This window comes from Quercus lobata, chromosome 6 (assembly GCF_001633185.2).
Source record: "Quercus lobata isolate SW786 chromosome 6, ValleyOak3.0 Primary Assembly, whole genome shotgun sequence".
Taxonomy (NCBI): domain Eukaryota; kingdom Viridiplantae; phylum Streptophyta; class Magnoliopsida; order Fagales; family Fagaceae; genus Quercus; species Quercus lobata.
The window spans coordinates 50203438-50228240 of record NC_044909.1 but is presented as its reverse complement, the minus strand read 5'-3'; the positions used below and the strand labels follow the sequence as shown (position 1 = coordinate 50228240).

Below are 24803 nucleotides of genomic sequence, written 5' to 3'. Positions count from 1 at the left end.
AAAAAAAAGTAGGACAGAGGGAGTATTGTTTTTGAATTTGATATTATTGATGTCGACTTTTGATTAGAACTTGATATTAATAATGTCAATTTTTATGCATATTTTAAGGGAAAGTCAAGTTCTGCACGAAATTTTCAAACAAATTTAAGTAGTAAAATGTGCATAAAACTTGACATTGTTATTTTCTTTTTCTTTTTCTTTTTAATTCATTATTGCTAATGTTGAGTTCTAAAACAGAGATAGTCTGCTACATAGTTTAAAAATTAAGGTTATTTAACCATTTTTGACCAGTTACTTAGCATATCAATAAGTGATACCAATAAGCAACAATAAAAGCATTAAAAGGTTTTGGGTGTAAGTTATTTATTACCATAACACTCCTAGTAATATTACACTATACATGTAATAATTTTTATTGAATGCTTTATTTTGACAAATGTATAATGGATGGTTGAATTATATTTTCTTTTTTAGGTTCTCCAAAAAAAAAAAAATTACATTTTCTTTTATAATTTTTATGCTTGCAAAATTTCAAATTAAATATATATTAATAACTTTCTCAAATATAAAATGTTTATAGTATAAGATTTTTGTATTTTAAAATTATACATAAAATATAATTTTATGAATTGAATAGTAAATAACATTAGATTAATACAAAATTTGACATGTGTATTAAGAATAACAAGAAGGTTCACCCCAACATTTACCCCAACATTTGATTTTATTAAGTGGTGTAACAATACCAAAGAGTTACACTAGGTATATATCTAGTGACAATTAAAATATTGATTGGATGTTACCAATTTGAAAGGTCCTAAAGTGCATAAAACAGGGAAAAATGGGAAAACCTTAAGTATCGTTCCTTAGGTGTCACAATTAAATTCAAATATCTAGTTACTTATCAATAAAATATAATAGTGTTAAATATTTTTAGAATAATTAAATTCAATGCAACAAAATGTTTGAATTCAATTAAGGAACCTACTTCTAAAAGCCTTGTAACTTGGATAATTGGCACCTTTTGGTGTACTACATTTAAGATAATGTATTTTTTTTTAATTTTTTAATTTGATAATTACAATGGATGATGGGAGATTTGAATTTTACCCCACAAAGATAGTCTACTTCAATTTTATTATACACAAAAAAGTGCACTCACCACAAAAATGTAACATTATGTACCCCTTGTAATGGTATAAGCATAATTGTTAGTATCATATCATACATATTGTACCAATGGCGGAGCCAATATTTGACCTTAGGGGGGCAAAATTTATAACTAATATACATGTGTCTCCATAAACAAATACATATTGTGTATGTAGCATACAACATATGCATCATATATACAAAATATTAACCAAACTTGACAATTAAATGCCAATAATATGAATAGTAAGTGATCATTCAATATTGAAAGATCCCCTAAAATCATTGCATATCATTATTGTGGGGTACATAAATTTAATCATGCCACGTGTCATACCCAAGGACGAGGAGTTCATACACTCAGATGGTAAGGCCGCAGAGGCGAGTCATGGCCACGTTAATGGCATGTTACAGGAAGGGGCCACACTGCAGAGGAAAAGTTTCAGAGAGAGGGTTAGCCCTAACGTGATTGGAGGGATGGTAGCTGCCACCACATTTAATGCACCTCACCAAACACCCTAGCTGCATTTATGTGGAAAAGACCTTTGAACAGTGTTGTTTTGGTTGCCACAACTCACAGAAGACTTGGAAGGGCGTCTGATAGAACAAGTACTCGAGTAAAGGCTTGCATGATCAACAAATGGAGGTTAGGATCAGTGAAAGGAGACTATATAATGTGAGAGATCCTTCGGGGAAGGGGTTTTCATCTGAAAAATGGAGGAAACACTGTAGTACAAAGAGCTGAAATAGTAATCAAGTTTAAGAAGAATATACTCCAGTATTACTCTCCTCGGACTTTGTCGAGGAAGGATTTCTTTGCGTAAAACCCGTTTTCCTTTGTTTTATTTCAATCTTAAACCCATTGTGAGCGTTGTCCCATTCATTGAAGCCTAGATTTTAGCCCACTCTTCACAAATTCATTGTATTGGGCTCTTTGGGTCTTAATCCATTTACCTTTCAGGCTTAAGATCCAAATTGCCCTGTTACAATTATATTGTGTATATTTTATTATTATTTTTTTTAATACATAGCCAATAAAATAATCCCCCAATATAATTTATGGAATTTTTCATGTAATTGTTTCCAAATTTTATTGCTTAATACTTTTGAAAGGAAACTTTTTTTTTTTTTTTGGGTGGTATTTTCTTCTCTTCAATTAAGACTTTTACTTCTTTATTTAAGTTTATTTTTTTATCATTTTTTTAAAAAATTTTGAACTTTAAAAAATATTGATAAAGTAAAAAAAGATATGAAGATATATGATAAATCAATTGAGTTTGACTTTTCAAAAAAATAGGGATATATACACACACACAAACACAAAAAATACGCGGTTGCTTACTGTGGCTCTACACTTTACAATTTTATTTTGAAATGTGTAGCTGAAGGGGTTTTCAATGCAGCTCAATTACTCACGCACTATTTTATCACAATGTCAATTAAATCCCCACCTTTTACTGCTACACACAAAAAAAAGGAAAATTCTTTTTGGGGGGGTGGGGGGGGAGTGTCCTCTGCCCCTGTATTATATGATATATAGATAAGTGGGTTTAAAATAATTTTTTTGTTGTTGAAAATTGTGGTTTTATTTTATTTAAACAAATTGTTAGGCTTTTTTTAACACATAATTATTGAGATACTTAATTGAGTCCAATAAAATAACATTTCCATGATATTTTTCCCCCTTTTCTTTTCCTTTTAGAAAAATTTGGACTACACACTTAATACTTTATTTTGGCTTATATATCATGTATTATCACTTCTGAGTTTAATCAATTTGAATGTGTATATTATAAAGATATGTTAATTTGATTTATTTGGTTAGCCTTGTTAAATATTATTACTGAAGTAATTATTAAATTGGTCATTAGTTGAATATATTCCAAATTTATAATGAAAATACCTTATATATATAAATTTTTTTTATAATTTTATTAGGTATTTGTGTATCTTACGATACACAATATGATATGATTGTTAGGACATATATGGATATTGTTAAAGACATGTTATGTAAACTGGCTAATCTTTTGAATGCATTTTACTTGTATTTAGGTAGATATATGATAAATTTATTACTTCAAGGAACAAGAATTCAAGTTTAGTATTAAAGCCATGCAAATCTGTCCAAGAAACAAGTGGAGAAGTGTTGTTCATTAAAAATTAACAGATAGCTAGATAGATGACATTTATCGAGGTTTAATGTTGATATTCAACAGCAGCTCAACAAAAGCTGTATCTATAGAGAATTACAAAATTCAGATTTTCAAATATGATTTCACACATATCCATATGTATTTGTGTAGGGTTTTTTTTTTTCACAACCCTGGACATATATAAGGATTATTTTTAGAACCGTCAAAGGTGATGCAAAGTGATGCAACTCAATGCAAATTGATTGTGCACGCAAATTGTGACCAGAGACAGAATTTGCCCTACTTCATCATATTCCTTGTAGAAGCTGTTACGCCTTTGCGCTAAGGGTTTTATAACCAAGGAGTTTCTTGATCTTCATCGTTGGATGAACTGAAGAGCTTTGCAGCCAACATCTTCCTCAAGTTGATATGTTAGTCACGTACTTGGATCCATACATCGATTGGCTAGTCACGTATTGGGAGCCGTGCATTGAAAGGAGAGGTTGTCACTACATTACAAATCCAATTAGGTATTAGGGTAAGGGTTCAACTGTAGGTTGGTATTAGATACTGGAATTCCTTTTACTTGTAACCGCTTTATTTTAATAATAGTGGATTCTCGGAAGTAGTGACCTTAAATTCATTTGATGGGGTTTTGTCTCGATAGTTTTCCCCATTCATAAACAAATTACCTATATCAAATTTATTTTTCGCTGCATTTAACTTAGTTGGTGACTTATTTGTGCTACCACGCTTATTGCATAAAATTGAATCTAATTAATTCACTTGACTAATTAATTGATTAATTTACTAAAGGGGTCAATACATTCTTGGCCTATCAATGATACACAATACAAAAAATGAAAAAAAAAATTACAATACGATTCACATTTTTTAGTCTTTTGACAACTACGGTACATGTATTATTTCAAACAGGGCAGAGGGAAGGGGGGGGGGGGGATGGTTGGGCGGCCATGTCCCCCTTGGCTTTCCAAAAATCCCTTTTACTTCTTCTATTTTTGATAAAAATATAAAAAAATTATGTATAAATTTAAGTAATGGTCCCCTAGATTTGACTAATACATTATTTTTGTTTTCTAAAATGACTCTTATACCATTCATAACTCATTAATTCAGTATTTAATTTATTTAATGAAAATAAAAATGTTTATAAATTATTGCACTTTATCTTTCCTTTGATTACTCTTATACTATGATAACTCATTGAACTAAATAATATTTATGGCACATCCTAGAAAAATATAAGTAAATATTTTTAATAAAAATTTTCTTCATTTATTTTTTATAATTTTTTTTAGTGAATTAGAAATAAAAAAAATTTTTAAGAAGAAACCATAAATGTGGATTTCAATATGGTATTAAGAGTTAAAAATTCTTTAATTTTTATTAATGTTATATATATACACTTTATAAATACTCTGTTAAATGTAAGAAAATAATATATGTTTAATCATGTTACAAATATATTTTATGTGTATATACAAATATATATAGGCTATTCTTTAGATTTAATTATGTATATAGCTTGGCTTGAAGAAATTTTCTAGCTCTGCCACTTACTTCACACAATTGTGCTCCTTCAATTCACTCAATGAATGGTATATTAAGATACATTTACTAATCCATTTTTTTTTGTGTGTGGCTGAAATTCACTAATCAAATTAATTTATATAAGCACATGAAAGATATATCATGGGCTCCATCCATTAGAAGAAAAAGAAAAGGAAAAAGTATGAGAAGAAAAAAACGAGATTCCGCTAGGAGACAGAGTACAGTTAAAAACGGTCATAGTTGGACCAACATGGCAGTTAAATAATGCCTAACTGTCGTAGTCTCGAATCTTCTACCACGTGTCCCCCAATCAACACCACACAGACCAATAATATTTCAGCAAAAAAACTTTTTTTTTTTTTGATACTTTCAGCAAAAAAAACTTAAAAACAATAACCTTCGGTCCCATCCACACGTGACACGACTCACCGTTTTCATTCTCTCTTTCTTTCGAGTACTTTCCTAAAATCTGGACCCCACTTTGATCTCATTGAAATCCAACAAAATAGCATTATCCAGATTGCGCCACGTGTTTCACTTTTTCCCAATCCTGCATGTGTCCCACCGTCCTGTGGTCCAATGGCATTAACAAAACATTTTTTTTACAAGAGTTTTAACTTATGTTATCATTCATGATAATAGTTTTTTATTATTAGATTAAGACGTTAATTAGTTTTTGATATAAACGAGATTGAATTTCAAATCTCTTATTCAATGGTTAAAAATTTTATCAGTTGAACTAATTAAAACCAAGAATGGAGTTAAGATTTAGAGTTAAGAGTAGTTTTGCTGTTGGCAATGTGCGGCAATTCTAGCCTCCAGCCCTACTGCTTAATTAATTGCTAAAATATTTTCTATTTTTTATTTATTATTATTTAGTGCTTTTGATGTGTTTATTGTTGCTGGGTAAGAATAAAATTATTTTATTTAAATTTTTTCAAAGGGCTAGTTTGTTTGTTTTTGTTAAAATAGGTTGATTAAACTTAATTATTTTTAGCTTTATTATTGGTAATTTTTGTTATTGGGCTAATTTTTTTGGGACTTGTACCTATAAATATTTTTATAGCCTTTAGAAAAAAGAAAATGCTTGAGTTACAATTTTTATTTTACAAATTATTGATGTGGTAAGTGATTATTAGTAAGTAAAAAAGTGATTTAATTGGTAGGTTTAGATGCAAACCAATAAGAATTTATAACTTCAATAGTTTATAAAAATATTGTAAAAGAGTTTGTAATTATAACATTACTTTAAAAAGAATTAATAATATTATTAAGGGGGGCAAAGTGTAATTTTATATAACAAAATTGCTAAAATTAGTAATTATATTGTGGGGCCCGAAATCTGAGGTCCCAGCCCACTTTGTATTAAAAGCCCAAAGCCCATGCCGAGGAGCCCTACTGCTAAGAACGCGCAATGAAAGCTCCTTGAAGGTCCAAGGATGTGGCCGAGGACGACTTTACGCCCAAATCTCACAAAAAAGCCTAAAGAAAATGACAAATTCAGTACAAGAGCAGCACAAGGGAGAAGGCTGCCAACGCCTTAATGTGGAGCTCATCGCCTGACAAACCCATACTCATACCATGCTGTCTAGCTTTTCCCAACCACTCTGATGTGAGGATTGACAAGACGAGTAACCACCCCGAATAAGGAGAAACGGACACGTAGGTGAAGAATGGGAAGGAAATACTAGTATAAAAGGGAAGTTTGTTGCATTGACAAGGGGGGATCTTCCCAGGAACCAGAGAAAAGGGGGAGGACGAACTCATAAAAAAGGACGGCGAGGGCGAGACGCTCCTCGGACTAATTCCGAGGAGATAGATCCTCACACCACATCTGTGTAAGGCTTAGACATACAGGCCAAATCCACCTTCGAATGGGCTTCCATGAAAATCCTGACTAAACCGTTACCCAACGACCAAGGTCTAGCCTTTTCAAACCCACTCTCTACAAATCATATTGTTCGGGCCTTTTACATACGAGCCCAAAGTCACCTTTGGGTCATTAAAAATCGTGTCCCTACATATATATATATACTAATATTTTTTATTAAAAAAAAAAATTAGGGGGTGCCATTGCCCCCCCCCCCCCAAAAATGCCAAAGTTTACCTCCATCCATGATTAAAACTCATAGAGCATTCTCATCAATTTTCTCATAAAAAATGTCATTTTGACATATCAAAAATCTACTTTATCATTTTACCACATTATTTTACAATATCTCATTTATCAGATGTTCTATTCTTCAATTCTATACATTAAAATAATATATTAATTCCTCCCATCGTCAACAACAACAACACCAGCAACAACGGCACAACCACCACCACCACAGCCTCAACAATGGCCACCAACAACCACTGCCGCAACAATATCGACAGCCACCACCGGCACAAACCCACATCCACCAATGCTACCTTAAAAAAAAAAAAAAAAAAAACACCATAATAACCCACCACATTCACAAACCTCAAAACCCATCCCAAATCAAACAATCCAATCCCAAATCATTGTTATCCTCCAATCCAATTTCTCAAACCAAATCCAACCCCCAAAATCAACCATAAACAATCCAAACAAATAAGGGGAATCGGATCTTAGTGAGATCAGGCAAATTTCGGCAAAGACAGATTGCTTGGAGCGACATCGGCGGAGGTGAAGCAAGCTGCTTGGCGAGTAGCATCGGTGGAGGCAAGTGGCATTGGTGCCGAAGGAGAGGCGAGCTGCTTGGCAAGTCGAGGAGGTGAGCTGCAGGTGGAGAGATCATTGTGGCAAATTGTGAAAGAGGCTGAGATAGAGAGAGAGAGAGAGAGAGAGAGGAGAGAGAGGAAGGCTGAGAGAAAAGTGAGGCAGGCGGACGAGAGAGAGAGAAAAAAAAGGAGAGAGAAAATCATTAAAAAATTAATTTTTGCATATAGCATTTCGGGTTGTACCATTCTATTTTTAGAACAGAATTGTTCATATGTGCCAAATGTTTTGGCATTTGGCATACCTCATGAGAGAGGATTTTTGGTGTTTGGTGTGTCAAATGCCAAATATTTGGCATTTGGCACACTTGATGAGAATGCTCTAAGAGCATCCACAGTAGATGTGCCAAATGCCAAATATTTGACACATTTGACACATCAAACACAAAAAAACCCCTTTATAAGATGTTCCAAATCTCATAATTTTTGCCACATGTGAACAGTACCGTTCCATTTTGGAATGGTACGAACAAGAATGCTAAAAAAGAAGAAGAGTTTTTTATTCATTTCTCTTTCATCCTTTTTGACTTTCTCTCTTCTCTCTCTTTCATTTCTTTTTTCATTTCTCTACTGTTGTTGTTGTTGTTGTTGTGTTTGATGATGATGATGGGAGGAGTTAATATATTATTTTAATATGTAGTAAATATTATTTTAATATATAGAATTGAATGACAAAATATTTGATAAATAAGATATTGTAAAATGACATGATAAAATAATAAATTAAGGTTTTGATATGTCAAAATGACATTTTTTTTATAGAACATCTGCTATGGATGCTCTAACAAAACTATGAATGAACGCTAAGAAAATGTGTTTGCGAATTAAGGAATGATGGGACAATTTTTACTGCAATTTTGTTTTATGGTGATATGTGGGGTAAATTTATGGACCCACATGTACCTATTTTTTTTCCATTATTCACAAATGGACTCATGTGACAAGCTGTTGCAAATATTATTGTAAAAATTATGATCATAGCATTTTCCGTGATAAATTAACATGTATCTAAAAAAAAGAAAAAAAAATAAAAAAACACAGGAGAAAGGAAAGGATGTGTTTTTTTTCCATGGCCAATCTCTACCAGCGGGACCCATTGGCCTCTCAAAACTCGCCACGTTAACTACAGTTTCAAAATTTTATCTATATATACGCTTCATTGGAGCAAGTGGAAGGAGCGAACTGGTGTAGGAGTGAGAGAGAGAGGAAAGAGAGGCACACAAAACTTTCTTTTTTTCTTCTCTACCTCGTTTATAACAAAGTCCCTTTGGTTCACTTTTGTTTAGTTAGTTCACCTCCATTTAACCCCCCCCAAAAAAAAAACCATGTTCATTGAGAGCTTTAAGGTAGAGAGTCCTAATGTTAAGTACACAGAGAATGAGATTCACTCTGTGTACAATTACGACACCACCGAGCTTGTTCATGAGAACAGGAATGGGACTTATCAGTGGATTGTCAAGCCCAAAACTGTAAAATACGAATTCAAGACTGATATCCATGTCCCTAAACTTGGGTTTGCATCTAAATCCTCCTCTCTTCTTTATTTTTAGAAAAAAAATGAAAGAAAGAAAGACATTTTCAAGATTGGTTTTTTACCCATTTTTCTGGGTCAGCCTCGTCATTTTGAATTTCCTTTTCATTTCTTTGCTTCATAATTTCGTATTCACAAATCATAATCTTTCACTTTGGTAGGGTTATGCTTGTGGGATGGGGAGGAAACAACGGTTCAACTCTCACCGCTGGTGTAATTGCCAATCGAGAGTGAGTTCCTTCTCTTTTTATTATTATACTGTTTCAGAATTAAAATCAAAGTTATGTTATTGGTGGGTACGATTTGAATATGCAAAAGCAAAATATTCTTTATTTAAATATGATTGTTCTAGATCGAATATATATATATATATATATATTTTAAATTAATTTCCAAGATGTGGATCTTGATCTTGAATAATCTTCAGAGGAATCTCCTGGGCCACCAAGGACAAAGTGCAACAAGCCAATTATTTTGGCTCACTGACCCAAGCCTCAACAATTCGTGTTGGGTCTTTCCATGGAGAGGAGATCTATGCGCCTTTCAAGAGCTTGCTCCCAATGGTACCCAAACTTTCTCTCATTTAATCACTGTAATTAAATCTGTAATTAAATGGTGTTAGAATTAAATTTTTATGTACAATCCAGGTGAACCCAGATGACATTGTGTTTGGGGGTTGGGATATCAGTGACATGAACCTAGCAGATGCTATGGCCAGGGCCAAGGTCCTGGACATTGATTTGCAGAAGCAATTGAGGCCCTACATGGAGTCTATGGTCCCACTCCCTGGAATCTTCGACCCTGATTTCATTGCTGCTAACCAAGGTTCACGTGCCAACAACGTGATCAAAGGGACCAAGAAAGAACAAGTCCAACAAATTATTAAAGATATTAGGTAGTCCTATTCCTATCATCCTATGTTGTTCTGGTAATTGTTTCAATTGGTTTGGTGCTTATTACTATATGAATGTGCTAATTAGGGAGTTCAAGGAGGCAACCAAGGTAGATAAGGTGGTAGTGCTGTGGACTGCTAACACAGAGAGGTACAGTAACGTGATTGTGGGGCTAAATGATACAGAGGAGAGCCTCTTGGCTTCTGTGGAGAAGAATGAGGCTGAGATATCTCCTTCCACCTTGTATGCCTTGGCTTGTGTTTATGAAAATATTCCTTTCATCAATGGAAGCCCTCAGAACACTTTTGTTCCAGGTTTTTAAGCTCACTAGTCTTTTTATTTATTTATTTATTTTTTTTCCTTATTAAGTTCATTGTAATCAAGTTTGTAATGTTGCTTTTATCATTTTCAGGACTGATTGACTTGGCTATTAAGAGGAACAGTTTGATTGGTGGGGATGACTTCAAAAGTGGTCAGACCAAGATGAAATCTGTGTTGGTAGATTTCCTTGTTGGGGCTGGTATCAAGGTATACAAATAGCAAATCTATCTTTTAATTTCTTTTCCTTCTTAATCATTTTGATGGGTATACTAATAAGTTACTAACTAACAAGATTTTGCTTTTAACGTGATGACATGATATTCTAGTATTTTATGGCTGGCAAAAAGTTTAAATATTCCACTTGTAGAATTTATTTTTCTAAATTTTTATATGTGATGGTTGTGACAGCCAACATCCATAGTGAGCTACAACCACTTGGGAAACAACGATGGCATGAACCTCTCTGCCCCACAAACCTTCCGCTCCAAAGAAATCTCCAAAAGCAACGTTGTTGATGACATGGTCTCTAGCAACTCTATCCTTTATGAGCCTGGGGAGCATCCTGACCATGTCGTGGTCATCAAGGTAATTTAGTGACAATAAGTCTAGAATACAATATTTTTTTTTCCTGATTGTGATTGATATATGATAAAAGTATCAGTGGTAGATGAAGTGATATTGTTTCAATCATAACGAATCATATCAACTGTTGTGAAAAAAGTCATGAAAATTGCGTTGTAGTTTAGTAATTTACTCTTGTCACACTCACTCTGTGGCTTTGTTCTACCTCGGTTCTCACACGCTTATGGTGATATGTGGCTTGTTTTATAGTATGTGCCATACGTGGGGGATAGCAAGAGAGCCATGGATGAGTACACCTCAGAAATATTCATGGGAGGGACGAATACCATAGTGTTACACAACACTTGCGAGGACTCCTTGTTGGCTGCACCCATCATCCTAGATTTGGTGCTTCTTGCTGAGCTCAGCTCCCGTATCCAGCTCAAAGCGGAAGGAGAGGTCTGTTTGTCAATAAACTTTAGCTAATTTAGCACCCCACTACACCACACAAACTCAAATATATTAGTGTGTGACACGAAATGTTAACATTTTGCAGGGCAAGTTTCACTCATTCCACCCTGTGGCTACTATTCTCAGCTACCTTACCAAGGCCCCTCTTGTAAGTCTAATTCTACCTCAAAAATTGAAGATTGTATATGTTTTCCATGTGCATTTAGAAGTTATAAACCAAGTGTAAAAAAAATTGAAAGATAAAAATAAAAAGTCAAATGGGATTTTGAAGCTCAAGTACTTGGTGTGAACTTTGACCACCTCTCACTGGGTTCACAATGAAAGTGAGGGAAAGTGATAGAACAAAATAAAGTTGCGGTCCCAATGTCACAATAATGTGTACTTGGTATCATATGATCCATGGATTGTAATCATTTAACTTTTATCACCAAGCGACAAGCAATGCACTAGTTAATAATGATGTTGGATTGATGGTAACAGGTTCCACCGGGCACGCCTGTGGTGAATGCACTTGCAAAGCAGCGAGCTATGCTTGAGAACATTCTGAGGGCTTGCGTTGGATTGGCTCCAGAGAACAACATGATTTTGGAATATAAGTGAATAAGAGGAAGGGAAGATTGGCTCTAATAGTGTTCAAGAATTATCCCCCTAAGTCTATGTCTCATGTTGATGTTGGTGTGATAGGGTTGTTAGTAGCATTCAATGTTTAAAGTTTCCAGTTTATGTTTTGTAAAGCTTCTCAATTGTGATTCTGTTTGCTCAGTTCATTTCTGGAATGGAACTAGATAATTTTATAAAAGGTTTAGTATAATATATCCTGCAGAATTGTCTAGTGCCATATGTGTGCAATAATATTACTTTACCATGGGCTGAATTTCTATCAACAAGAAAACAAAAGATTAATGGCTCTCTATGCCAACATGGCATACTTGATGCTTCCTTGAGTTGATGCACCATTATTGGGAGGGCTAAAGGAAAGAGTAAAAGTTTTATTGGTCCCATCATCGCTCTAAAGCTCAATTAATAGTGTACTCAAATACTTGGGGTGCTCATATATTCTGGTACATTGGCACATCTGAAGGGCTTAGGTCCACAAATGTACTTAACAATACCTGAGATATTCTATTACCGTCTAAGTGCCTATAAGCACAATCAATTTCGCAACTTGGTTGGGTGCAATTTGTGATTGAATTTCAGCATTTACACACAGAACCACCACAAGAACTTAATAATAATAAAAAATTTATGAGCACTAGTCACAAAATGACACTTATACAGGTTGTCGATTTGGGTGTGGAGTTAGGACTGTTAGTGTCCCTTGCATTTTTCCATTACCGTTGATATTGAATTATTGGTTCCATCATTTTTCTAAAGCTCCATTAATGTAGTGTACTCAAATATGTGGGGTGCTCATATATTTTGGTACATTGGCATTTTCGAAGGGCTTAGATTCACAAATGTATTCAATAATACCTGAGATATCTTATTATAATGAAAGTGCTTACGAGTACAATCAATTTCACAACTTGCTTGGGTGTCATTTTGTAATGAATTTCAACGCTTACACATAGGACTACCATAAGAATTTAATAATAATAAAAATATTTAGGAGACTAGTCACAGAATGACACTTAAACAGATTGTTGAATTGGGTGTGGAGCTAGGGCTGTTAGTGTCCCTAGAATTTTTCTATTACCGTTGATATTGAATTATTGAAATTCTATGATGATATATTGCTACATACTTCTCGACGCTAGTTCCTGCTAACCATAGCTTAGCTTTGAGTGGAGGGTGGCAAAGAATGCTGGAGATGGTGGAGGTTTATAAATCTTAGGCAATCTCGGCCTACAACCATCTTGAGTCAAAACAAAGCCCAGTGGTTCTGTATATGCCAAGAGGATTTCTTTTCATAGACATGGTTTCTTGTTTTACCAAATAGTTGGTCATAAGCCCTGTTCATACTCAATAAGCAATTCTATCAATCATACAATTATTTAAGATAGCAAGTGAAGCAATTCGGGCTTTCGTCGATTTCTACTTGGTAAGGATTCACATTTAGTGCTGGGATTCAAAGTAACAAACATGATTCCCCATAAATTGAGTAGGTGTATTTTATCCTGTGGAAGGAATATCAAAATAAAGCATGGTCCAAATAGGATTTATATTTTCTTTTCATAACTTGTTAGGGTGATAAGTGAAACTAAAATCATCTTTATTTTATATAAAGCCGTTTGTTACACATATACTAACCACATACTTTACCCACATAAAAAATGAACTGAAAGAGTAGTGTTTATTACACACACGCCAAAAATGAATTGAAATTATGACTTGAAGTTGTAATGATTGAACTTTTAAGAGGTCAAAATTTCGCAACAAAGCAATGCAGTATTTGAGCTAATACCATTTTTATTACACTTTTATTACCATATGTCACATCAATAATTGTGAAAAAAAAAAAAAGGTAAAAAAGAATTACTTCCTTTTAAAGCTTTTTCACTTAAGGTGGGGGGCATCTAATGATCTATCATGCACTCACTGTCAAGGGAGGCCAATACATTTATGTAAAGGAACCCTATAATTTATAGGCGAACCTTCCACATGCAAGATGCTATATATCATGTTTAGTAAGCATATGAGTATGACTACGAGATTCAGTTATGTGAACTATAATTCTTTTCTGTTGATAGGGTTATGATGTTATTGTCAATGAACACTGATGTTTTGGAACGGGAAGAGTAAAGACAACACCGAAATTGAGGTCCACCTATTTATCTCCTTTTCCTACCGACTGCATTAATGTCACGAAAATTTCTTTAACCAGCACTTCCTGCCATCCTTTTAGGGTCGGTTTGGTTAGAGGGGTGGAAAAATAAGAGGATAAAAAATAGTAAGAAGATGAAAAAGTGGTCGGATAGAAAAATTTTTAATTTCTCTCATTTTTGTTTGATTGAGAGTGGAAAAATAGAGGGATAGAAAAAGTAAGTTTGTATAAATTTACGCATATACCCTTACTAAAAAATTATGCCCAATTAAACCAAAAAAGTGATTAAAAAAAAAATCAATCACCTAAATTTATTAAAAAATAAAAATCATGTCCATAAAAAAAATCACATCTAAAAAAAAAAACACAAAAGAAATCAAAAATAAAATAAAATAAAATACTGGACAAGTCTGCCCAGTAAATCAAAAGAAAAAAAAATGGGGAGGCAGGCAACGCTGCCCAGTAAATCAAAAGTAAAAAAGAAGAAAAAAAGAGGCAGGCAACGCCTGCCCAGTTAAAAAAAAAAAAAAAAAAAAAAAAAAAAAAAAAAAAAAAAAAAAAAAGAGGCAGGCAACCTAGGAAAAAAAGAAAAAAAAAAAGTATGAATAAAGCAAAGTATGAATAAAACAACGTCAGTGAAGGTGCAATGGAACATGGGCATTTTTGTCCAATAAAAGATGCTCAATTTCTCTAGAGTTTTCTCTCTATTTTAGGGGGAAATTACACTTTACCACCCTAAACTATCCACTAGATTACACTTTGCACCCTAAACTATCTGACTGCACACTTTGCACCCTAAACTATCACACTTATCACGCTTTGCACCCCGGTGTTATTTTTCTATTATATTTAACAGAATCTTGTTGCATGTGACAAGCACATGCTTCTTACTTAAGTGAAACAAAATTAAAAGACTAAAATACCCTTCTCAAGATTAATTAAAACAAAACCTAATTTTTGCTTTCCAGCAATAATTTGCATGTTATTTGTACACTTATTAAGGCCATGGTATTGTATCATACAATTTAGCAATTTGTGACAGGTGGTAAATTCTCAGATATTTGCAGATATTTGATTTGCAATTTGTGGAATTCAAAGCATTTCTGCATTGTGATCAGATATTACATTTTATTTTATTATTATTATGTTTTTTTATATTATTTATTTGGTGGTGGTGGCCCTTGTGGGGGAGACTTATGCTAAAGCAGGTACGAGGACTTTGTGTTTGGGACTTTGTGTTTCTCAAAATCAGTCAAGAAGAGAACGATAAAAAGAAAAAAAAAAAAAAAATCAGTCAAGAATTACATCCGTGAATTTGAGACTTTGTGTTTCTCAAAATCACATCCGTGCATTTTGATTTTGCTAACCTTTAATAGAAGATTTGAACTTTGTTAATGGCCAAGGAAGATACAAGAGAAACTCTAAAGCTGCATGAAGCTGCATTTATTTTTTTTTTAGAAACAGTGCAAATGAAGAGGATGGCCCCACGTGAGATAGAGGGAGATGTGGAAAAATTTAGGTTTTGTTTTAATTAATCTTGAGAAGGGTATTTTAGTCTTTTAATTTTGTTTCACCTAAGTAAGAAGCATGTGCTTGTCACATGCAACAAGATTCTGTTAAATATAACAGAAAAATAACACCGGGGTGCAAAGCGTGATAAGTGTGATAGTTTAGGGTGCAAAGTGTGCAATCAGATAGTTTAGGGTGCAAAGTGTAATTTAGTGGATAGTTTAGAGTGGTAAAGCGTAATTTCCCCCTATTTTAGAGAGAACTTTTTGGTAAGTCTGAAAAGAAAATACCTGGGCCTCATAATTTATTTTCCTTTATCCTCATTCAACCAAACACATTTCAATAAAATTTTCATTCCCATTTTCTCTCCAAAATTTTCCATTCACCATATTTCACATCCAAATAAACAAACCCTTAATATCAGTCCAAACAAAATAAATAACAAGTTTCCCGACCCTTGGTACACTCATTATAACTTATTTATTAATGAAAACAAAGAATGCAAATGGGTCCATTTCATTTGTCATGGGATGGCTTGATGCATCATTCTTTTTACTACAAAATAAATTTGAAAAAATATTCTCTTTTACTCATTATTTTACACAATATTCATAAGTGATGCACAATACATAGAAGTTTTGAAAGATAAAAAGAAAGTGTTCATATTTAAAACATGAAACATGAAAGTGAATGTGAAAAAGTAGATCAGTGAGCATAATTGCCAATAAATAAATAGAAAGATAAAAGCTATCACAAAGATACAAAGTGTTTTTTATTTTTTGGGATGCAAAGAGAGGGAGTAATCGGATTTGCGGTAAGTTTTTAAGACTCATATCTTTAACCCAATAGTTCAATGAACGAAGAAAAGATAGGAATAGAAATCGTAGAACGTTCGAAAAAATAGTAAAATATATTTTTTAACAAACAACGAAATAAACGAAAGGGGATGTAGCTCAGATGGTAGAGCGCTCGCTTAGCATGCGAGAGGTATGGGGATCGATACCCCACTTCTCCACTTATTTTTATTCAATTTAATTTTAGAGCTTAAACGCAATGTCGTTTTCACGTTTTATTTTTGGGTGGTGTTGAACTGTTTTTAAAACTAAATGGGTTAGGCCTATGTCAGTGGACCCAAATCAAAGATTAAAACTATATGCTCAATGTATCGTAGCAGGGCCATAGAAGAACCTGCAGGCCCATGTGAATATGTGGTTCTCTGCAGGATATTACAACTAGCCGACTAGGTTAGGGAGTTTATGAGAATGAGCTTTCATTATTATGGCATGCATAAAATATATAAGCCCAATAATTTACTAATAATACATTCTTCAATAAAGATGAGGAGAAATTTAGGAGCAACAAAAATATTTCCCTTTCTTTTTTTAAACAAATTCAATGATATACATTGAGTAAAATTAACAAAGTACAATCACCAACACACACACACACACACACAAAAAACAACAATCCGCAAGAACATGATATTGAAATTTAGACGGGAAACATTTAAATATGAAGAGAAAAATAATAGGAAAACTGGATAAATCTAGTATTTGCCACTGATTCAAAAATGAATTAATAAGGTTATAATTAATATTTTCTATATAGAGGTATACTTTTTTTTTTCTCAAAAGAAGAAGAAGAGAAGATAGAGATATGAATTTATTTTGTTGGAAATTGGAATATTCACATGTAAGTACTATGGTTGGTTAAATAGTAAAGTCCCACATTAGATACTAATGAGAAAAATTAGTGATTAATATATCATAATTGAGCTCATACCCATTGGGTTTAAACCTTTGAGTTAAGTGGTTTCTTCAAATTTAAATTAAAAAAAAAAAAAAGAGAAAAGAAAAGAAAAAAAAGAGAGAGAGTTAACGTGATACATATATATATATATATATATATAAGTAGAACTCAAGGTTGCTACATACCTAAATAAAAAAATTTAACGCCAAAACATACACAATGATGGTAAAATATATATATATATATTTATATATATATGAAGAAGGAAAAAAAAAAATGAAGTGAAGTGAGGAAGGAGAAGAAAATAGTAAATGATCATTTATATGAAACTATTTTTATTTCAATTCAAATTTTTTAAATATAATGTAAACAAAGGCTATTAAAGGAGGTAAGAGAAGCCATACTATTTAACTGTTTACGAATGATTTTGAATGCTTCTTTTGTAGCATAAGGCATCCCTGTCTTTGGATCACAATACCTACAACATGAAATGACAATTCATTAAGAAGTACAATGGTAGAGTATATGAAGGAACCATTTATTTCAAAATTACATTTAAAAAAAAAAAAAAAAAAAAAAAAAAAAAAAAAAAGAGTTAACATGATACATATAAGAAAAAAAAAAAGTAGAACTCAAAGAAAAGAAAAGATAATAAAGAAGAACTTGCAAAAAATAGAACCTGAAATATCTGCAATCTGAAGAAAAATGAGAGAGAGAAAGTGAGATAGAAACTGCAAAACATACGTGAGTTTGTGGTTTTAAAATGTAAAAGTTTTAATTTACATATCTATCCCTGGTAGTTGAAAACTTGTAAGTGGGTATGATGAGGGTATCTTAGGTATGAAAAATGTGGAATCCAAATAGGGGAAGCCCCTTAAATAGTAGTATAGATAATACATTCTTCAATAAAGATGAGGAGAAATTTAGGAGCAACAAAAATATTTCCCTTTCTTTTTTTAAACAAATTCAATGATATACATTGAGTAAAATTAACAAAGTACAATCACCAACACACACACACACACACAAAAAACAACAATCCGCAAGAACATGATATTGAAATTTAGACGGGAAACATTTAAATATGAAGAGAAAAATAATAGGAAAACTGGATAAATCTAGTATTTGCCACTGATTCAAAAATGAATTAATAAGGTTATAATTAATATTTTCTATATAGAGGTATACTTTTTTTTTTCTCAAAAGAAGAAGAAGAGAAGATAGAGATATGAATTTATTTTGTTGGAAATTGGAATATTCACATGTAAGTACTATGGTTGGTTAAATAGTAAAGTCCCACATTAGATACTAATGAGAAAAATTAGTGATTAATATATCATAATTGAGCTCATACCCATTGGGTTTAAACCTTTGAGTTAAGTGGTTTCTCTATATATTATATTAAGTATTCAAAAAAATCTCCCCAAAGTGTTATTTCCCCCAATAATTATGAATATAATTACTAGCTCACAAATTGCAATTACTTCATCACCTAATAGTTTGATGCCAACAAAATCAACAAAGAGTGAGTTTGTATCTTACCTAAAAGTTATTGCAAACTACAAATTCAAAATGGATTTTAATAAATTATATTTATTAGGAAATGAATTACTTCATCACCTAATAGTTTGATGCCAACAAAATCAACAAAGAGTTAGTTTGGAGTTTACCTAAAAGTTATTGCAAACTAAAAATCCAACAAGGATTTTAATAAATTACATTTTATTAGGAAATGAAATTCTTATTCATGTAAAAAAAAATGAATATCACAAAAAAAAAAAAAAAAAAAAATTCTAGCGCGGGTTTTTTGGGTTGATTAATTTTTAGGTGAGTGTAGTCAGGTCTCACACACACAAGAAGGAATCATTAGAACAATATTTTGAAAGAATTAGAATCATTGCTTAAATAGTTTAAAAAAAAAAAAACCTAATATTTTCTAATTGACTTTTAGGGACATAACAAAAATTCACAATATTTTTAAATTAGACTACCACCTCATGCATGTGTTATAAAAAAAAAAATGCAAATTATGGTGGATCCATGTGTAAAGTCGTAGGCTAATTTAAAAATGTTATGAAAACAACAAAATCAACAAATAGTGAGTTTGGATCTTACCTAAAAGTTATTGCAAACTGCAAATCCAACAAGGATTTTAATAAATTATATTTTATTAGGAAATGAAATTCTTATTCATGTAGCAAAATGAATGTTACAATTTTTTTTTCTAGCACAAGATTTTTGGGTTGATTAATTTTCAGGTGAGTGTAGTCATGTCTCACACACACAAGAAGGAATCACTAGAACAATAGTTTGAAAGAATTAGAATCGTTGCTTAAATAGTAAAAAAAAAAAAAAAAACTAATATTTTCTAATTGACTTTTAGGAACACAACAAAAATTCACAATATTTTAAAATTAGACTGCCACCTCAAAAAAAATTGCAAATTATGGTGGATCCGTGTGTAAAGTCGTAGGCTAATTTAAAAATGTTGTGAAACCAACAAAATCAACAAAGAGTGAGTTTGGATCTTACCTAAAAGTTATTGCAAACTACAAATCCGACAAGGATTTTAATAAATTATCTTTATTAGAAAATGAAATTCTTATTCATGTAAAAAAATAACCATCAAATTTTTCTTCTAGCATGGGTTTTTTTTTGGGTTGATTAATTTTCAGATGAGTGTAGTCATGTCTCACACACACAAGGAGGAATCATTAGAACAAAATTTCAAAAGAAATATAACCGCTGCTTAATAGTCAAAAACAACTAATATTTTCTATTTGACTTATTTTAGGTATAAAACAACATTTTACTATATTTCTAAATTAGACTACCACCTCATGTATGGGTCATAGAAAAAACAATTTATAGATTATGTTGGATCTATGTGTAAAGTCGTTGGCTAATTTAAAAATGTTGTGAAATTGTTATAAATTATTGTTGTGTCCTTAAATTTATTATTTTTGACTAAGCCATAGAATTACCAAGATAGGAAATACTACAAAAGTTGACAATTTTTTTTTTTTTTGATTGAACAAAAGTTATAAATTGATATGACAAGAATATAATGAGTGCTACTGCAAAAATATTAGTTATTATTATTTTTTGTGATTGATAACATTTTCAAGATTCCAGAGCCCACACAACAACATGAGCTTCTCTTGCCATGTCTTTTTTTTTGGTAAACCATGATTAATGCATTAAACTAGGAATTCACAAGTTTGTAACAATACAAGTCTAGTTTATCAAATACCAGGATACTTTCAAATGCAGGCGGTGGATTCAAAAAGACAACAAAAGATGACAGGAACTTGCTCCTAGTCTTTTGTCTTGCCATGTCAAAAGGCTATTCCTCTTTCCTTTTTCTTTTTTCTTTTATTTATTGTTTTTAAATAATTGGGCTGGACACGTCACCTCCATATAAATAGGAGGGACGGCCCAGCAATTTTACTAATTTAATAGGAGGGGAAAGAAATTTTATTACAAGACTTGCATAATTGGACCATTTAGTGGGCTAATTCAACTGAAGGGCCATTGACTCTATTAGAAAATTCTTAATAGGCTTCTCAAAAAAAAAAAAAAAAAAAAAAATCTTAATAAATCTTTGCAGTTTTGATGTTCAAGATTCACTTGCAGTTTAAATAACCAAAAAAAAAAAGGACTGAAAGAGAAATGATCAACTAGTTTTGGTAATGGTGTGTAAGTTTAACGAAGAAAAAAAAAGTTTAATTTTGTTCTCTGTCAAGTATGACCCAAGAGGGACTGACTGAATCCACTGGGCTTATAGCCTTATAATATGTTTGTAAAACACTTTTTTTTGTTTGTTTGTTTTGCATATAAGCATTGTTTAACAATTAACATAATGATAATAAGGAATAATAATAAACAAATTAGGATTCGATTAGAGCTGGATTAATATTTAACTAATATTAGCATTCACTTTATTAACACCTGTTCTGTGCGATCAAAATAGGCGGCATTATCTTTAATCTGTCTCACCAATGCAGAGAAAACTCAATAAACTTTATATAATGAAATCAAACTTTAGGGGTTGGCTTTATATGATGCTTTATTTATTGGAGAAAGCTCAATTAACTTTATATATGAAATCATACTTTAGGGGTTGGCTTTATATGATGGTATTTGTTTATTTATCTGTTGGAGGAAGGTTAGGAACACATTTTGTCACTGCCTTTTTCACCACTTGTTAGTGTGATGCATACTAATTTGTTTATGCACCGATTACAAACATATTGCATTAACAATTATAAAATATATATATTTGTAAAAATTTTGTGCTTTATGCTTGTGTTTGATTCTCAAGATAGGCACTTATGAATTCAATTAAACAGGAAACTAAAAATAAATAAGTGATGACATCTCTAAATTATGCTATTAGGCTGTACATTTATTTAAAATTATTCCTTTATTGTTTTTTTAGACACAAATACTTCATAATTAATATAGATTATAGAAGTTTAAATAGTTTTAGTTAGATGTCTAATCCACGGTGAAATGGACGGATTCAATTTTAATTTGATGTTCCGAATAGTTTGTCCATGGCAACCTGGCAAGGATGTGGACGGCCTTACGCCCTTACATCAAGGGGGAAAAAGACAAGACCCAATTTTTTATTATGAAATATTTAAAGAGAAATAAAATTGTCTATAGAATTGATATTTTTGTAGGAATTAATATGCACAATGGTAGCCGCCCAATTTATATTGGGATTTTTTAAAATATATATTTAGAATTGATATATTTTAGATTAAATATTTCAAATCTGAAGGTGTAACTAGTGTAACGTTATTTACAATTTTAAATAACGTGGCACTTTATACACTATTTGATTTTGAAAAATAAAATCTTAACCCTAAAATAGATTCTCTCCATGTCTAATAAAATTTATATAATTGAACATGGAAAGGTTTTGATCATTTGAAAGAAGTTGGTTGGAGGAAGGGAACCATCTTTCTACTGGAAATGTCTTTTGATCCAAACTAAATGTGCGAAACCAATCAAAATCGGTTTGCTTGAGTCATTTGGGTGGGTTGGATTAATTGGTTTGAAATTTTGAATAGTCTTACTTTCACATTATCACTCAACGCGTCTGCATTGCGTCTGCGTTTTTTGGTTGGGTCCCATGCACCGTTCATGAGATCTACAAGTACGAAAAAACATAAATCTAACTTTAAAACTGGATCTCACGGCACTATTCACACCTTTAAAAATTATTTTGCTACAGTGTTTTTAGCAAAAAATTTTTAATTTTTAGCAATAAGCAGTATCCAAACACACCTTATGTATCATTCTCAAATGAGGATAGTTTCTATTTTTGGAAGTCCCAAGTAAGGTCCATTCCTATAAAAGGGTATATAATACACGTCAAAATTCAAATACACGAATAATTTCACCAATCTGTATGGCCTACAATGAACACATATTCTATGGCCAATAGTGCACATATGAAAATGTTGATAGAATTTGCATTCTGTGGATTTGTCATAATAGATACACCTCATTTTTTTTCTTCCTATTCTGGTCATAGATGCACAGAATGATAAAATTTGATTATTTGGCTATTTGCTTCATGATAGTAGTTCTTATCTTTTAAACAAAATCTTATGAACACAACTAAAGACACTACCCAATTTGTAGGTTGGAATCATTTACAGGGACCTACTCCAGTTTAGCTAGTAGTATATGAACCGACAACACAGGTTGAGTTTGGACCCATTTCATCATTTTCATGTACTAGTTTTTACTAGGAATAATATATATTGAAACGTAATTAAAAAATGAATTGAGTTTGGACCATTTGATACTATGAATCAAGTGGGTGTAATTAATACTAGCACTTCAATTTTACAATTAGAGGTAGATCTGATCTTGATGCCCCAATTGCGTGGTCCCAATTGGTGACAAAAAGGATGGGGACTTTATGTGCTTTTCAAGGGTCCCATTCCCATTAGAAGTTTGCAACAAAACACACCAACCCATAATCCCACATCAATCAACAAAAAACTCCAAATCAAAATCTCTTTCAAATTTTAATTGGGAACGTCCATGCCAATCTGACACTTCCACAGATTCCTCAGCTCTTTCTTACTCCAATCAAAAAACACAAAAATTTCAGAAAAATTTTCTTCTTAAAAAAAAAAATATATATATATATATATTTATATATTTTGGATCACATAATAAATAACATCCGATTGACATAAAAATTGCCATGCATGTTAAGCACATACAGAACATATAATTCAACGGTGGGATTCTTAAAATATGAATTTAATAACAAATTATTGGATAGTGTAACACTATTTAGAGTTATATTAGGTGTAACTTGAACCTAATTATATATATATATATATATATATATATATATATATAAACTTAAGCTGGTCATTATTATTAGTTTTTAGACCACAAGCAGCTTTCACTAGATTTTGCAAGTACCAACAAGTTTATCAAGGTTGGAGGAGAACCAGTGAAAGAAAATTAAAGTGCCAAAAAATGGGACCATGTCCTCCTTTGTTTTAAGGGGCAAGAACTGTGATTATAAAAGTAGGCCTTAGATTGGTATAATAAAGCTGATACTGAATTATTTTTGGCATTTTGGGCATCACCGACGTAGGAATGTGAATGTGAATGTAAATGTGAAAGTTTTACAAGTGGAGAGACCAATGTACGACCATTGAAATGCTAAAAGAGTACTAGTAAATGGCATGTTTTTTCTTGCCTGGAAGAAAAAAAGGTGCAAGAGCGAGAGCGAGACTCCTAGAATGATCCGCAAATAAAGTTTACCTATCTTTTTGCTGAATTGACGTGTGGAAATTTTACCTTCGGTCTCTTCTCTCATATATATTTTTCTTCTCTAGAACTGCCTTTTTCTTTTTCAAATCACTTTCGGCAAGTTTTACTAGAACAGCCAATTAGTTGCACAATAATAAAATTGTGGAGCTCACAATAATTTTAGTTAGCTTAATTGATATGGTTTTCTTTTATTTTATTTTATTTTTTTTTATTTTGTTATTGTATAAAAGATGTAAAAAGATCAAATTATCACTAAAAAGAAAAAGCTATTGGGGTCTACTTTTAATGGTTAAAAACAACCATAATGAAACAATGTCATAAATTATTCGTAACTATAAAAATTTAAAACAAGTGTAGAGAAGTATTTCATGCGTGGGTGAGGCTTAGGTCCAGTGCATTGGACCCGTTAAGATGGTGACATGTGTTTAAAAGTGGACACATGTTATAATTTCAACGAGTCCAGTGTAACTAGACACTAGTGGTTAAACATGAAACATGTTTTAGGATTTTTCTTTAATATATAATTTAACAGTGGGAAAGGAGGGTTCAAGCCTTCTCAAGGAATGCAAATCCTCTTTATGGCT

The 24803-nt window shown here is 32.0% G+C and overlaps 1 protein-coding gene and 1 non-coding gene across 2 annotated transcripts; both read left to right on the top strand.

Moving 5' to 3' along the window:
* Positions 1 to 8771: 8771 nt before the first annotated feature.
* Positions 8772 to 12213, top strand: LOC115994814 (inositol-3-phosphate synthase). Its single transcript, XM_031119089.1, has 10 exons — positions 8772 to 9117; positions 9297 to 9365; positions 9563 to 9698; positions 9783 to 10030; positions 10116 to 10342; positions 10441 to 10556; positions 10758 to 10934; positions 11181 to 11369; positions 11467 to 11529; positions 11862 to 12213. The coding sequence occupies exons 1-10, from the start codon at positions 8930 to 8932 to the stop codon at positions 11979 to 11981; spliced, it is 1533 nt and encodes a 510-aa protein (XP_030974949.1). The 5' UTR covers positions 8772 to 8929; the 3' UTR covers positions 11982 to 12213.
* Positions 12214 to 16596: 4383 nt separating this feature from the next.
* On the top strand, positions 16597 to 16669 carry TRNAA-AGC. Its single transcript has one exon. It is a non-coding gene; the product is annotated as a tRNA-Ala (tRNA).
* Positions 16670 to 24803: the final 8134 nt, after the last annotated feature.

Coding starts and splice junctions, on each gene's coding strand:
- LOC115994814 (XM_031119089.1), top strand. CDS start 8,930: ATGTTCATTGAGAGCTTTAAGGTAGAGAGTCCTAATGTTAAGTACACA. Junction 10,031..10,115: donor CAAATTATTAAAGATATTAG/GTAGTCCTATTC, acceptor TGTGCTAATTAG/GGAGTTCAAGGAGGCAACCA. Junction 10,343..10,440: donor TCAGAACACTTTTGTTCCAG/GTTTTTAAGCTC, acceptor TATCATTTTCAG/GACTGATTGACTTGGCTATT.